Source organism: Zeugodacus cucurbitae, chromosome 6 (assembly GCF_028554725.1).
Source record: "Zeugodacus cucurbitae isolate PBARC_wt_2022May chromosome 6, idZeuCucr1.2, whole genome shotgun sequence".
NCBI classification, from domain to species: domain Eukaryota; kingdom Metazoa; phylum Arthropoda; class Insecta; order Diptera; family Tephritidae; genus Zeugodacus; species Zeugodacus cucurbitae.
In genome coordinates, this window is record NC_071671.1 from 33,300,182 (window position 1) to 33,314,731 (window position 14,550).

General features: G+C 38.8%; 1 protein-coding gene across 2 annotated transcripts in view; it reads right to left on the reverse strand.

Moving 5' to 3' along the window:
* The window catches only part of LOC105219646 (UDP-N-acetylglucosamine--peptide N-acetylglucosaminyltransferase 110 kDa subunit), a 132,609-nt gene extending 125,195 nt beyond the window's left edge, over positions 1-7,414 (reverse strand). The window contains exons 1-2 of one of the 2 annotated variants that reach the window (XM_054233747.1): positions 7,261-7,414; positions 6,955-7,122 (exon numbers count right to left, since the gene is read on the reverse strand). In XM_054233747.1, coding sequence (XP_054089722.1) covers positions 6,955-7,105 — 151 coding nt within the window. In that variant the 5' untranslated portion in view covers positions 7,106-7,122; positions 7,261-7,414. Of the gene's footprint in view, positions 1-6,954; positions 7,123-7,192 lie in introns of both variants that reach the window. The other variant, XM_054233746.1, reaches the window with a different exon arrangement.
* Positions 7,415-14,550: the final 7,136 nt, after the last annotated feature.

A 14,550-nucleotide genomic window follows, 5' to 3' on the forward strand; every position in this document is an offset into this window, starting at 1 on the left:
CGACTAATTTAAAATTGTTCCTTGATAGTACAATTTTAAATTTTGTATTATGCCCTGGTCGAAAAGTTCGACCTATTGCCAATTTAACAGTTCGAGTTATGGAGAACTTCGACTTATAGAAGTTCGAGTTATGGAAACAAATTTGTATGAAATTTAATTTCTAAACGCTATTGCCAATTCAAAAGTTCGAGTTATGGGATCTTCGACTTATAGAAGTTCGAGTTATGGAAGTTCCACTGTATTTTGTTCTTCAAGCCACTGCATACGCTCCGTACTCGGGAGGTATCGAAATTTTGTTCAGCAAACAGCTGCGAGCGCTCGTTACTCGACTCTTTGGCACGCGATTGCGATGCGAAAAGGATGACTTGCAAGACGATTTTCAGTTTCAGATTAAGATTCTCCATCACGGATCCTTTTTGAAGCCCTCATCTGGGAACTATTTCCGGAAAGTTGAGATTCTAGCTAGCTTTTCAATGGTGAAAGAATTTTTGGAATCGGCACAGTAGTTTTTGAGTTTATTCATTACAAACATGCATACAAATCTTCCCTCTTTATAATCGTAGTATAGATTTATATATGGAATGCCAACTGTGTAAACCAACATGAATTGGAAATTAAAAGGTTTCTGAGCGAAAAAAAGATAGATGTGATGCTATTATCAGAAACTCAACTAACGAATAAAAATAATTTATTCATACAGGGATATATATTTTGTTACAATTCACCCAGATGGAAAGGCGCATGGTGTAACAGCAGTATTGGTTATAAAACTACAACAATATTCATAATATTCGGAATTATGACTTATGGGCTATATCCTATCCACTTGGTTTGAAAAGTATAGACTGAATTATAAAACGCAAGAAAAACAAACAACTAAGTAACGCCGTGGAACTACAGCTGTATTAAACTATTATGAATAAGTACAATAACCTTTGCTATAGTAGTGCTCTTCTCGTTATTTAATGCAATTCTTTTCGGATTCCATTTCATAGAAATATTCGCGAATTAAGAAAAACATATAGCGTGAAATAACTTGAATGAAATTAAGAGCAGTAAACTTAAAATGGTTTTTAAACGAATATTATCAACTTAGACCAGAAAACCAAAGTTCTCCGTCGGCCATAAAACCGATTTGGATTAGGATACTCAACTGTGGGCTACGATCTGTACAATTTCAATTCCCACGACAGCTGGTTCTGCGATACCGAAATTGATGAAGATGCCCATTAAACTGAAAAGGGCTCCAGCGAAAGATCAAGGAGATAGTTGATTTAAAAAATTCGGGAAAGCGTATCGATACCTGCAGTCCAAAGAAACGAAGCTAATCGGCCGCTCTGTTCTTCTGAGAGTTGTACCGGTTTCAACGTTATACGCAAAGATCGCGAGGGATGCAGTAGTGTATGCCTAGCCTAGCTATAGACTTGACATGACACTGCTTGCCGGACAGCCACTGATTGTCTCTTGTGTCTCCGGTCGAGCACTTATATAACAAAGCCCGTATGCTACTTGTTAAGGAGCATAATGCAAAATTCACTCCAAGCAGTTTTTGTTTGGATGTTTTCGCAGAAACCAGCGAAACTTCGGTGAGGCGAGCAGCGCCAAAAGATAGCGAGCAGAGAAGTGACCAATCGGTTTCAGCTTATATATATGTTTAACTTAGAAGATAGGAAGTTTGTATTTCAAATTGAATTCGCAATGTCCATCCGTTTGTCCATTCGGTCAAGCTATAATTTGAATTGAAATTTAGATATCTTAAAAAAATTTGGTACACGTTACAATTAGCAATGTGAGATTGTATTGTAGATAGACAAAACGGACAAATTCAAAAAATAAAAAGAGTTAAGAAAAAAATAATACTTTTGAAACAAATATTCACAGCGCGAAGGACATTAGGATTCACACATTTTTAGGTAAGGTCGTAGTCACCGACGGGATGTCTGTCCGGTCAGCTATTTGGTCAAGCGATAATTTGATCTGGATATCCTAATATAACTTAGCTCACAAAAAATCCCAAGAAAGAGTTTTGGTATATTTATCCCAAACAACTAAAGCTTACGGTCAACTTTGAAAGTAGTGAAAGTATTAGAATATTCTCAAGATAGTATAAAAAGGCTTCAATAAAAAAATAGACAATGTGTTATTCTTTGACCGTTTTGATCCAAATTGGATTTATATTATTTTGACATCCTTATACCTGAGACAGACATGTAGTACATATTGTACTATGCTTCAGAAACCATATCTGTATCACCCGCTTTCCGAATTTTGTTTGAAAGCAAATGGTGTTCCGTACTACAATAGAGTTCTAAAAACCATTGAAATTTTGTGGTGTTATGAAATGTACTACAATGGATTCCATTGAACACACCGAAAGCTTTAAGCTCTTCTGACACAATCATATGTTTTCTGGCATTTTGACATACAGAAAATAAATTAAATTCAAAATTAATTGAAATAAAAAAAAAAATTGGAAACCAATGATATGAAAAATATGTAAGGTGTATGTAATAGTATGTAATTTGTAATAAATATATTGAATAATAATATATTAAGATTGCTTGAAGTAATAACTAAGTCAGGATCAATTTTCCTGCCTGTTATTCATAATTATATTTTGCTTGAATTTATTTGTATCAGCTGATGGATGTAAACATAGTACAATACTGCATGTGTGTCACTATGCTGGTATATGGTTTCTTGAGCTTTTATTGTAGTACACATCATAGTACAGAAACCATATGTCTGTCTTAGGCATTATGTATTTTTATACTCTCGCAACAAAAGTTGCTAAGAGAGTATTATAATTTTCTCCACATAACGGTTGTTTGTAACACCCACAACTAAACGTGTTAGATATAAGGTTATATATACCAAAGTGATCAGGGTGACGAGTAAAGTTCAAATCCGGATGTCTGTCTGTCCGTCTGTCCGTCCGTGCAAGCTGTAACTTGAGTAAAAATTTAGATATCTTAATGAAACTTGGAACACGTGTTCCTTGGCACCATAAGAAGATTAAGTTCGAAGATGGGCGGAATCGGACCACTGCCACGCCCACAAAATTTCGTTAACCAAAAACACAAAAAAACATAATATTTGGAACATAGAATATCATTAGGGAGGGGTACATTTGAATGTAATTTTTTTTGGAAAAGTGGGCGTGACCCCGCCCCCAAATAGGTTCTTGCAAACCAATAGAGCTATATAAACCAAACTTCCTGCAGTCGTTTCGGATAATAACCACGCCCACCTCCCACACAAAGGTTAGGTTGAAAATGACTAAAAGTGGGTTAACTCACTAACGAGAAACGTCAGAAACACCAAATTTTACATAAGAAATGGCAGAAGGAAGCTGCACTGAGATTTTTTTATAAAATGGAAAATGGGCGTGGCGTCGCCCACTTATGGGTCAAAAACCATATCTCAAGAACTACTCGACAGATTTCAATGAATTCGGTATATAATATTTACCTGACACCCTGATCACAATGGTGGAATATGAGCGAAATCGGTTCACAACTATGCCTACTTCCCATACAACTCAATTTTGAATTCTTCTGATTCGTTCAGTTTATAATGTATACATAAGGAACCGATAAATAGCGAAATAAAACTTTACACAAATACTGTATTTGAGCTATGACATCACTTGTGGAAAAATTGCCAAAATCGAACCATGACTTTTCAAGACCCCTGATATCAAACATGAAGAACTCAGTGCCTAATTGTAATTCTTCACCGAAAATAGGTAGATCTCCAAATAAATTGCGAGAGTATAAAATGTTCGGTTGCACCCGAACTTAGTCTTTCCTTACTTGTTGACAATGAGAATGATGCATGTACAAAACATTTTACAGCGAAATGTTGAAACACTTCAATCCCATACAACTTCAAATTGCTTCCTCAGCACATATATTATTATTAGGAGCGGTGGAATAGAACTGCATTCAAATGTATTTATCTGACAGACTAGCTGACCCGGCAAACTTCGTTCTGCCCAAAATAGATTTTTTTTTTTCATTTCAAAAATTACACCGGTATTGGTTTTAATAGAATATGAACGATTTTTCCAAATTTTACTCTGAAGTGAATTGCCAGAACCTGCCTGATAAACATTTTTTTCGAGGGTACATTAATGCTTTTTGAATTTAATTGCTTGAAAAATGCTACTCTTTTCAATAATGCTGACAAATCGCGTCCAGGATTTGTTGACAATTTAATAAAATTAAGTTTGTACTATTCTCATTCAATTTTATTAGTTTTAATCGAGTCTCGGTACACGATATTTTTGGTTTTCTGTTCCGCGGCGTAAATAAACAGTGAGGAAGGTTTTCCAACACGGGAACACGCCACATAGAGCTGGCCATGTGAAAAGCAAGACATTTCTAAATTTATGCCGCATACTTCCAGCGACTGCCCTTGTGACTTGTTTATTGTCATCGCAAATGCAAGTTTCACTGGGAACTGCAAACGTCTGAATTGGAATGGCAAATCTGTTGGAGTTAATGGAATTCGGGGAAGTAAGCATTCCTCTCCCTTGAACGGGTCTTTCAAAATGCTTGCCACTATTAAATTGTCCATTAGCTTGGTCACAATCAGTCGAGTACCATTGCACAGTTTGGGAGCATGAAGATTCCGTAGCATAATAACTACAGACCCAACTTTGAGACGTAAATTATGAGGCGGCATTCCAGGCGGCATCAAAGAGTTTAAGAACTCCACTGGGTAATTTACTACCTCTTCTTCATTTTCAACGCGATCGATTGATTTATATGACCGCAGATCTCCCGGAATTTGATTTTGAATCGTCCAATTCAAGTCGTTGACATCCATATTTTTTGCTACTTAAATTGCGCGCGTGCTTAACCAATCGTAGTTACCATAATTTTGAGCAATATTTGGATATACACTACTGATTAGTTCATATTTAATAGATGTGAATTGGATTTCATATGAAACTCGCATATTCATGGTCAATGAAATGGATTTAACAAAACTCGCATATTCATGGTCAATGAAATGGTTTTAACAAACCTCCACAAATGCGATGACTTCAGACATGCGTTTAGCTCATCCGCTGCTGTTGATTTTGGACTCACGGGAAGTGTTTGTCTAAAGTCGCCCGACAGCAATATCACCACTCCTCCAAAGCAACGATTATTGTTGCGCAAATCTCTCAGTGTTCGGTCGAGTGCTTCTAATGATCGTTTGTGGGCCATTGTGCATTCATCCCATATGATTAACTTACATTTTTTTTAAACTTGTGCCATTACTTTGAAATATTGCAAACAGGACTTTCGTGTATTTGCAATTTTAATGGAAGCTTTAATGCTGAATGTACCGTTCTTCCACCTTCTAACAGTGTTGCAGCAATCCCGGTAGATGCAAGAGCTAATGCAATACCACCTTGACCACGTATTGCTGCTAGTATTAAAGACAATAGGAACGTTTTGCCAGTCCCGCCGGGCGCATCGAGGAAAAATATGCCACCGTTTCCACTATCTACAGCATTTATTAGCTGAATGTACGCACTGCTTTGCTGTTCATTCAACAGTGGAACATTTGTTTGTACTTGTTGTTGCAAGTGAGTTATATCGTAAGCACGCTCGCGTTCCAATTCGCGACTCACTAAATCCCTTGTTTGACGACTTGGTGCCGGCTTCTATGAACTTCGATCAATAGTTTTCCACTCATAAGTAAACATAAATATTCAATAAGGACTAATGCTTCATTGTAGATGTCAGCGTTCATTTGTAAGTCGACATTTCTCGTCGCTAATCGCAGGCGATGCAAAATATCTTCTGCCATGTCATCTTTGTAAAAAAAATAGGACGTAACACAACCAAAATTACGATATAACCGCTACTGTCGCCGATAAATAAACAAAAATAGCAAGTAACAACCAAAATGTCGTGCTAGGTGGAAAATGAGATAAATATATGGTGGATTAACAACCAAAATAATTAAAGATTGTATGGGTGGTTCCACGCCCCCTTTTTCGATAACGCCAAATTTTATGGGTGAGAATGGTGTTATTTCCTATAGCTCTATACCAATTTTCATGTTCCTACCTTAAACACTTCTGAAGATATTCACCTTGAAAAATTCGCCCCTTTTCCGATTACCCCTTCTTTTATGTGTAAGAAGGCTTTTGATACCATATAGGTCTATACCAATTTTCAGGTCCCTACCTTGAACCCTTTCACAGATATTCTGCTTAAAAAATTTAGTTTGTATGGGAGGTACCACGCCCCCTTATTCGATAGCCCCCGGTTTTATAGGTGAGAGTGGTGTTTTTATCCTGTAGCTCTGTACCAATTTTTATGTTCCTACCTTAAACACTTATGAAGATATTCGACTTGAAAAATTCAATTTGTATGGGAGGTACCACGCCCCCTTGATATTTTGTTTTGATTTTAAGACATGACCTGCGCGTGGTAATAACAAACAAATCCCCCAAAGGAAGTATTTCATTTAGTTCAGCCGTTTTCAAGTTTTAGCGTTACAACTATACACCATTTAATTTTTATATATAATTTCTGACCGTGTTCACGACAAAAATTCATTAATTGAGGTGCAAATAAAAATAAGTTTTTGGATCACTGATTTTGCGATTTAGAAATTTAAACCAGCTATAACATTTTTGTCTATATTTTTAAATAAATTATTACTCCTTAAATAATTTCAATTTATCAAATATTATTAACAAGAATTATCCACAGCAATGCGTGGTCCGGCCACTAGTAATTTCATATAATATTCTTCAAACATGTTTTAAACATCTCCCAATTATGTAAATAGACCTAAATTATTCATTTTATCTAAATAATGATTATAATATTAAAAATTAAGAGGTAAGTTAAATAGTATTCACATAATCGATTCTTCAATACACTTAAAAAAGAAAATTCGTACAACAAATACTTGTCAATAATACAAATTATTTGAACTTACCAATAGACGATAGACCGTGGGTATCGCTCAACTTCCCTACGCTGGAATTTGTATTTTGAGAAATAGTTGGTTGCTGCATTAATTGGGAAGAAACCTGCGAAAGTGTTTGCTGACCCTGTCCTTGAGGTTGCTGATTAAGCATTTTGACCATCAAAACTAAATAGTCATCTGAAAACAAATAACCCAAAAAAAAATAATTAATATATAACTATACCATACCTTTAATTATTTCACGCACATATCTAAAACCTTAAACGATATTTCACTCATCAATAACAAACATAAAAGATTGCACTTATAACGAACCTATTTGGGTAGAAGATGATTGCCAAGCCAACTTCTTTACGTGAAATATCGATAACACATGGCGAAAATCCAATAACTTATAAAGTACAGAACTTATTTAGTTCCGTCTCTAGATCTTGATCACGAAATAATAATAATATCTGTCTGGCAAAGCGTTGAAGAGAAACCAATCGAACGTAATATCCAGATGTTCAAAGAAACAGGCAGGGTTATTGTGCAACCGCGTCCACCCTTACTTTTTTTATAATCAATTATAATTTATTGCAAGTTAAAACATTAAAGAAAATATTTGTATTTTCATTTTTGACAATAATTGACACTTTGAGTGTTTAAATATTTGAAAAAAAATTTGGCATCACTAATGCAAGTGGCGTTAGAGTTTTTAACGAAGTATCCGCATACTCTCTTTCAACTGGATAACATTGTTGTAGCTTTCACACATAAAATTTTTGCAAGCGAGCAGATCTCAATGATAGCGAAAAGAGAAATGACCAATCTAATACAGCTAATCATGATTTTTATAATAATACTCAATTACAGCTTTGGTATAGCATCCCACGACTTCGGGTTATAAAAGAGATCAGATTAAGAATTTATAATAGCTGTCATCGATTGGCTAAGCATTATAGAGAAGTCAATAAAGCCCACTATCCTATAATTCAGACACGCCGGATTTATGGACCAAGCCTGTGTTAAAATGTCCTCTTAATCATGCACAATAGTGTTTTTAGGTGGAGAAATACTTAAATCTGCACAAACATATTTGTTAATCACTTTGTTTCGAGCTGTGTCTATGCCTTTCGTTTAAACAACAAAAATATATATTTGTTTTGTCAAATATTTGTCCTTTGAGTCGTTTTTACAATTGTGAATAGTCCACACATGTAAACAAAATGCAGCACTCAGCAGGCGGCGATAGAGTTTGGTAATGAGGTATCTGCATACTCTCCTGTGCGAATGCAACTAGATCACTTTGTTGTTGCTTTCACATGTAAAATGACAAATAAAATTGACAGGCGAGCAGCGCCCAAAGATAGCAAGCAGAGAAGTGACCAATCGAATACAGCAAATATTAAAGCCGCAGGAGACTAATACCATGTTCCAACCAAAATTGGGAGTGATTTGCTTACATTTAAACGCTTCACAAATCTACCCTCAACTGCTGTAAGACCGTTGGAGATTTATAAATCATCTGTTTTTGACTCATATATAAGAGTGTTATGTCGATATTTTGCTGATAATTTTTACTCGTTCAGCGCGTATTATTTCTTTACTTTCGACTGCTGTGTAGTTTTTCTGAAAGCCAGCAGCAGCCAACACAATATGTTTACAAGACATGAAAAAAACACTCCGCATAGAAAAGCCACAATTTCACTGTCAAATCTCAAAGGTACGAATACGCGTATTGATCCTCAACTTCTGAACCAAATTGATCATCATCAATTGGCCCTACAACCGTGTGTCGGATTTGGCCGCGCCTTCGCCAGTCGTCTCTGCATTGCGCACGCTGAAGAGCTCATACAGCTCGTCATTCCAACGGATCCTGTACTCACCTACGCCTACGGGTAGCGGGCCATAAATCCTTCGGAGGACTTTTCTCTCCTCCTAAGGAGTGCTTATTTTTATTTGTCATTTTCCATGCTTCCCCGCCATAGATTAGGACGGGTATGATGAGTGACTTATAGAGCGTTATATAGGGCTCTGCTTTTCAATAACATACTTAGTACCTGTAGCCAAGAGTGATCCTCCTATTGATTTCGTGGCTGAAGTCGTTGTTTGAGTTTATGCTGCAACCTAGATAAACGAAATCTTTTACTACCTCGAAGTTTTAATTGTCAACAGTGACGTGGTCTTCTTACCGCTGAGGCCCTTTGCATGATAACAGGAGGTACTACTAGACCCATTTGCTTCGCTTCTTTTTCCAGACTTGAAAATGCGGCCCTGTTTTTGTAGCCGACAATGTCGATATCGGCGGTATAGGCAAATAAATGCGACCCCTGAAAACATTGTGCCAGTACGATAAAGATTTGAATTATCCGAATTATCTTCTCAAGCATTAGGTTAAAGAAATCTCTATATAGGGGGTCACATTGTCTGGAACCTCGTTTGGTATCGAACGGCATGGTATCGTCATTTTACATAGCCGTATAAGTTTTGTGGGTATACCAAAAACAGACATTGCGTCATAAAAGCGATCCCTTTTTGTTCTATTGAATGCAGCTTTGAAATCAACAAAAAGATGGTGCGTGTCGATCTGTTTTTCTTGGATCTTTTCCAGGAGCTGACATATGGTGAATAATTGGTCAATGGTTGATTTACCAGGTCGGTATATTAAGGTCTGATTGCAAATTGCGGTATCACCCTTCTTGTGGATAGGGCATAGCACACTCCGGTTCCAGTAGTTTGGCATGCGTTCTTCCGGCCATATTTGACAGAGGAGTTGATGCATGCGCCTTCACAAATCCTCGCCGCCGTGTTTGAATAGCTCGACCGGTAGGCCATCGGAGCCTTCGGCTTTGTTGTTTTTAAGTCGAGCAATTGCTATCAACCTCGTTATGGTCAGGTGGTGGTACGACAACATTATGGGTTCGGGTTCTACTTCTATGCTATCGATAGCATTACTGTCACCTCCATTACTGTTCCCTCCACGTCCTTACTATGATCTGGGCATCTGTACCATGTTGCCTTGATTGTCATTGTAGGAACTAGGCCTGGATTTAAAGCCTCTAGTCAGGCGGGAGACTTTCCGATAAAAGTCTTGCTCCATGTTCCTTTTTGCCAGCATCTCAAGCTCCTCGGACTCCTCTCTAAACATGAAGTAGCTAACAACCTATGGTAACACATTTTCGAACATCGTTATTAATACTTCATCTGTACATCGAATTTCGCAAATTCCCCAGCGGAACTGTTAGGCCCTTACAATTTCGGCTTACGGAAAATAGCACTCTTGTCCCGACGCTTGCTTTAGACAGACCGGTGTCGATGGATTGGTCATAGATTGTTAAATTATAAATCATAATTGTATTAATTTTGTATATAAATTAAAAAAAAATCGCTGAATTATGTCCGCATTAAAATCGATTGTTTTCCTTCATCAATAAAAAAGTTTAATCGGCTCACAACGTGTAATAAGTGATGAGTTAACAGGCGCCCGAGCAGGGACCTGATTAAGTAAACTGGTTCAATAAACGAAAGCCCAAAAACCGGGATTAAATCCGAAAGCCCAGTAAACCGGACAGGAAACAGGAAAGGAGGCCCCCTAGAAGCTGAAGTGCTGACGAAGGCAAAAAGGAAACACTAAATATGTTAGCCGTCCACAGAGTTCCTGAAAATTACATAAGAATATATTTAAGCTATTCAAGCACTTTTTTAAACCAAAACGAGATTAAGGAGGATGGGATCATGTGCAGAAGTTCACGTAAGTGAGGAAAGTTTATGATTGTCATTCACTTGGGAGTGCCCAGAACCGATTCTTCTCCACATAGTTCAAGCAGCTCACGACTTCCGGTTTTAGACCAAGTATACTTTGGGTAGCGATGATACGATGTGACCAAGGATACTTTCTATGAGGAATGCACCTACGAGCGCTGCCCCCGCCACGATGTCAAAATCGTGCTTCGCGATTTCAACGCTAGGGTGGGTAAAGAAGGTGTCTTTGGCACAACAGTCGAAAAATTCAGCCTCCATGACGAAACACCGCCAAACGGAATGAGGCTGATCGACTCTGTTGGGGCCCAAAATATGGTCGGCTGTAGTACCAGATTCCAGCACAAGAAAATTCATCAATCAAAATGGATGTGTCCTGATCGAAACACGCGTGACCAAATCGATCATGTTGTGATAGACGGAAGACATGTCTCCAGTGTTTTAGACTTGCGGACGCTCCGATGACCAAATATAGACTCGGACCATTATCTGGTTGCAAAAGATAAGCACCCGCCTCTGTGCAGCAAAGAACGCCCGTCGAAAAACACAAGGAAGGTTCGACGCCGAAAGGCTGCAATCGCAACAGACAGCCAAAAAATACTCTACTCGACTTGCATTCCTGCTCTCTGAGAGCACTCATCAGGATCTCGATATAAGAAAACTGTTGAACGGCATCTCAAACTCACTGCGTACCGCTACAGCCGATTATAATTGGATTTCGGCAACGACAAAAAACGAGCTGGTACGATGAGAATTGCCGTCTCGCAGTGGAGAGAAAACATACTGCCTACCTCGCAACGTTGCAAACGACCGCAACACGTGCGGGATGGTTTGCAGATAAAACAAGAAAGAGGACGAAATGCGTGAGTATGAAGAGCTTGAGAAGCTGGCCGAGAGAGGTAATGCTCGAAAATTTTATGAAAAAATGAAGCTTCTTAATGAAGGTTTCAAGACCGGAGCATCCTCATGTAGACCAAGGTGGAAATCTGGTAACCGATGTCCTGGTACTATGGAGGGAACACTTCTCCGACCTGCTAAATGGCAGTGAAAGTACAACACCAGGAAATTTTCCATTACCCGACCATGCAGAAATTCGAATAGCAATTACCCGCTTGAAGAATAACAAAGTTGCGGGGGCCGATGGATTGCCGGCCGAGCTATTCAAATACGGTGGAGAAGAGGTCATAAGCTGCATGCATCAGCTTCTTTGTGGAAAATGGTCGAAAGAAGGCATGCCCGACGATTGGAATCTCAGTGTACTCGTCCCTATCCATAAGAAGCGATATCCCACAATATGTGCCAATAACGTGGGATAAGCCTCCTAAATATCGCCTACAAGGTTCTATCGAGTGTACTGCGTGAAAGACTAAAGCCCACCGTCAACAAATTGCTTGGACCTTATCAGTGTGGCTATAGACCTGGAAAATCTACAATTGAAAAGATATTTACCATGCGCCAAACCTTGGAGAAGATCCATGAAAAGAGGATCGGCACACACCACCTCGATCGATTTTAAAGCTGCTTTCGATAGCACGAAAAGGAGCTGCCGTTATTCCGCGATGTCTGAATTTGGTATCCCCGCAAAACTAATACGGCTGTGTAAGTTGACGTTGAGCAACACCAAAGGCTCCATTATGATTGAGAAGGACCTCTCTGAGTCATTCGACACCAAATGATGTTTCAGACAAGTTGACTCACTAGCGAGTGACTTCTTTAACCTGATGCTAAAAATAATTATACGAGCTTCAGAGCTAAGTAGAGAAGGTACAATCTTCTATAAGAGTGTACAGCTCCAAATTAATTATACGAGCTGCAGAGCTAAATAGAGAAGGTACAATCTTCTATAAGAGTGTACAGCTCCAGGCGTACGCCGATGATATTGATATCATTGGAAGCAACAACCGTTAGTTCTGCTTTTCCCCACCTAGATAAGGGATCGAAGCGAATGGGTATGGTGATGAACGAGGACAAGACTAAATGTCTCCTGTCATCAAACACACTGTCAAAACATTCGCGACTTGGCTCCCACGTCACTGTTGACAGTCATAACTGCGAAGTCGTAGATAATTTCTTATACCAGGGAACCAGCATCAACAATACCAACAATGTCAGCCTCGAAATCCAGCGCAGAATCACTCTTGCCAACAGGTGCTAATTTGGATTGAGTAGGCAATTGAAAAATAAAGTCCTCTCTCGACGAACCAAAATCAAACTCTACATGTCGATTATCATTCCCGTGCTGATTTGTGGTGCAGAAGCGTGGACGATGTCAACGTCAGATGAGACGACACTAGGAGTTTTCGAGAGGAAAATCTTTCGCAAGATTTATGGTTCACAGAACATTGGCAACGGCGAATACCGCAGAGGATGGAACGATGAGCTGTACGAGTTATACGACGACATTGACATAGTTCAGCGAATAAAAAGACAGCGGCTACGCTGGCTAGGTCATGTTGTCCGAATGGATGAAAACACTCCAGCCTTGAAAGTGATCGATGTAGTACCCGCCGGAGGAAGCCGAGGAAGGGAAGGCCTTCACTCCGTTGGAGGGACCAGGTGGAGAGCGACCTGGTTACACTTAGGATCTTCAACTGGCGCCGAACAGCGAGGGAAAGAGAGGAATGGCGCGCTATCATCGATTCAGCTATAACCGGCTAAACGGTTTCCACGCCAATCACATACATACATTTTATTACTATTTTACAATTTAATTAATCTGTAATCTTTATTTCATGAACGCGTCAAAGTATTTCAAAACTGGCAACATGCACAAACATAATTGTCGAATCGACGAAAAAAGGGGGGATTAGCTAATTGGACTGACAAATTTGAGCAAGCACAACAGGAAGTTGGAAGAAGTATTCAATATTGTAACGGATTTCCCAAATCTGTCATTTACTCTAAAACTCTACCCTGAGTTCGATCACTGGATTGTCAAATAAAAGTCACACTTTAATGGCTATACACTAATATTTATTTCTAATTCCTTATAACTTAACACTTTAGTACTCAATACTCTACTTTACAACTCTAACTTATAACTTGTTTACACTTTGCTTGACAACTCTCTCCTTAGAACTGTTCTCACTCGACAACTCTCTTATCAGAACTGTGTCTTGCTGCCAGCCCGGCAGCCCTTATATAGTCGATTGCTAACATGTTATCGTCACTCGAACATTCTGGCAACTACGAATATCAATGTCTAGATACATCTGGCAAGTTATCGCCTTCGATTGTCTATTCTATTTTGTTCTGGTGCCATTTTCGTTACACTGCCCTCCACTTAAGTCAGATCGTCCCGATTAGACATACTTCCAGAACCAAACCCTTAGCATTTCTTCCTTTCATCTCGTCTTCTAGGACACTGTTGTCCTCCTTAGCGTTTCTTTCTCCATTGGCATTAATCCTAAACTTTAAATCAATCAGTAACCAAAAATTATCCTCGCAGTGGTCTACGCCGTTGATTCCAGGAACATGGATATATGGACGTCCTCTGTATCTGTGACGATACCTGTCCATCAGCTTTCTAAAATGCTCTTCCAAATTTCGGATGAATCTTTCCACCATGATATCGAATCGTTTATGTGATGCAGCTTCACATATTTTCCGGACACATAGCTTCTGGCACATCTCCCAACTTTTGATGTCCACGTCCACCATCTCGTCAGTCTCTTTACTACGAATTGCGCACATATTTGTCCTGACCAACAAAATATTCCTGTTTCCTGATTTGCTGGTAGGTAATGGACCAGCTACAACTATGGCAAATTGCTCCAATGGCGTTCCGGAACTGTACTGCTTCATCTGACCATGTCTCTTGGAACTCGACACTTCATTTGCAATGCAATCTCTCATTGATTGACG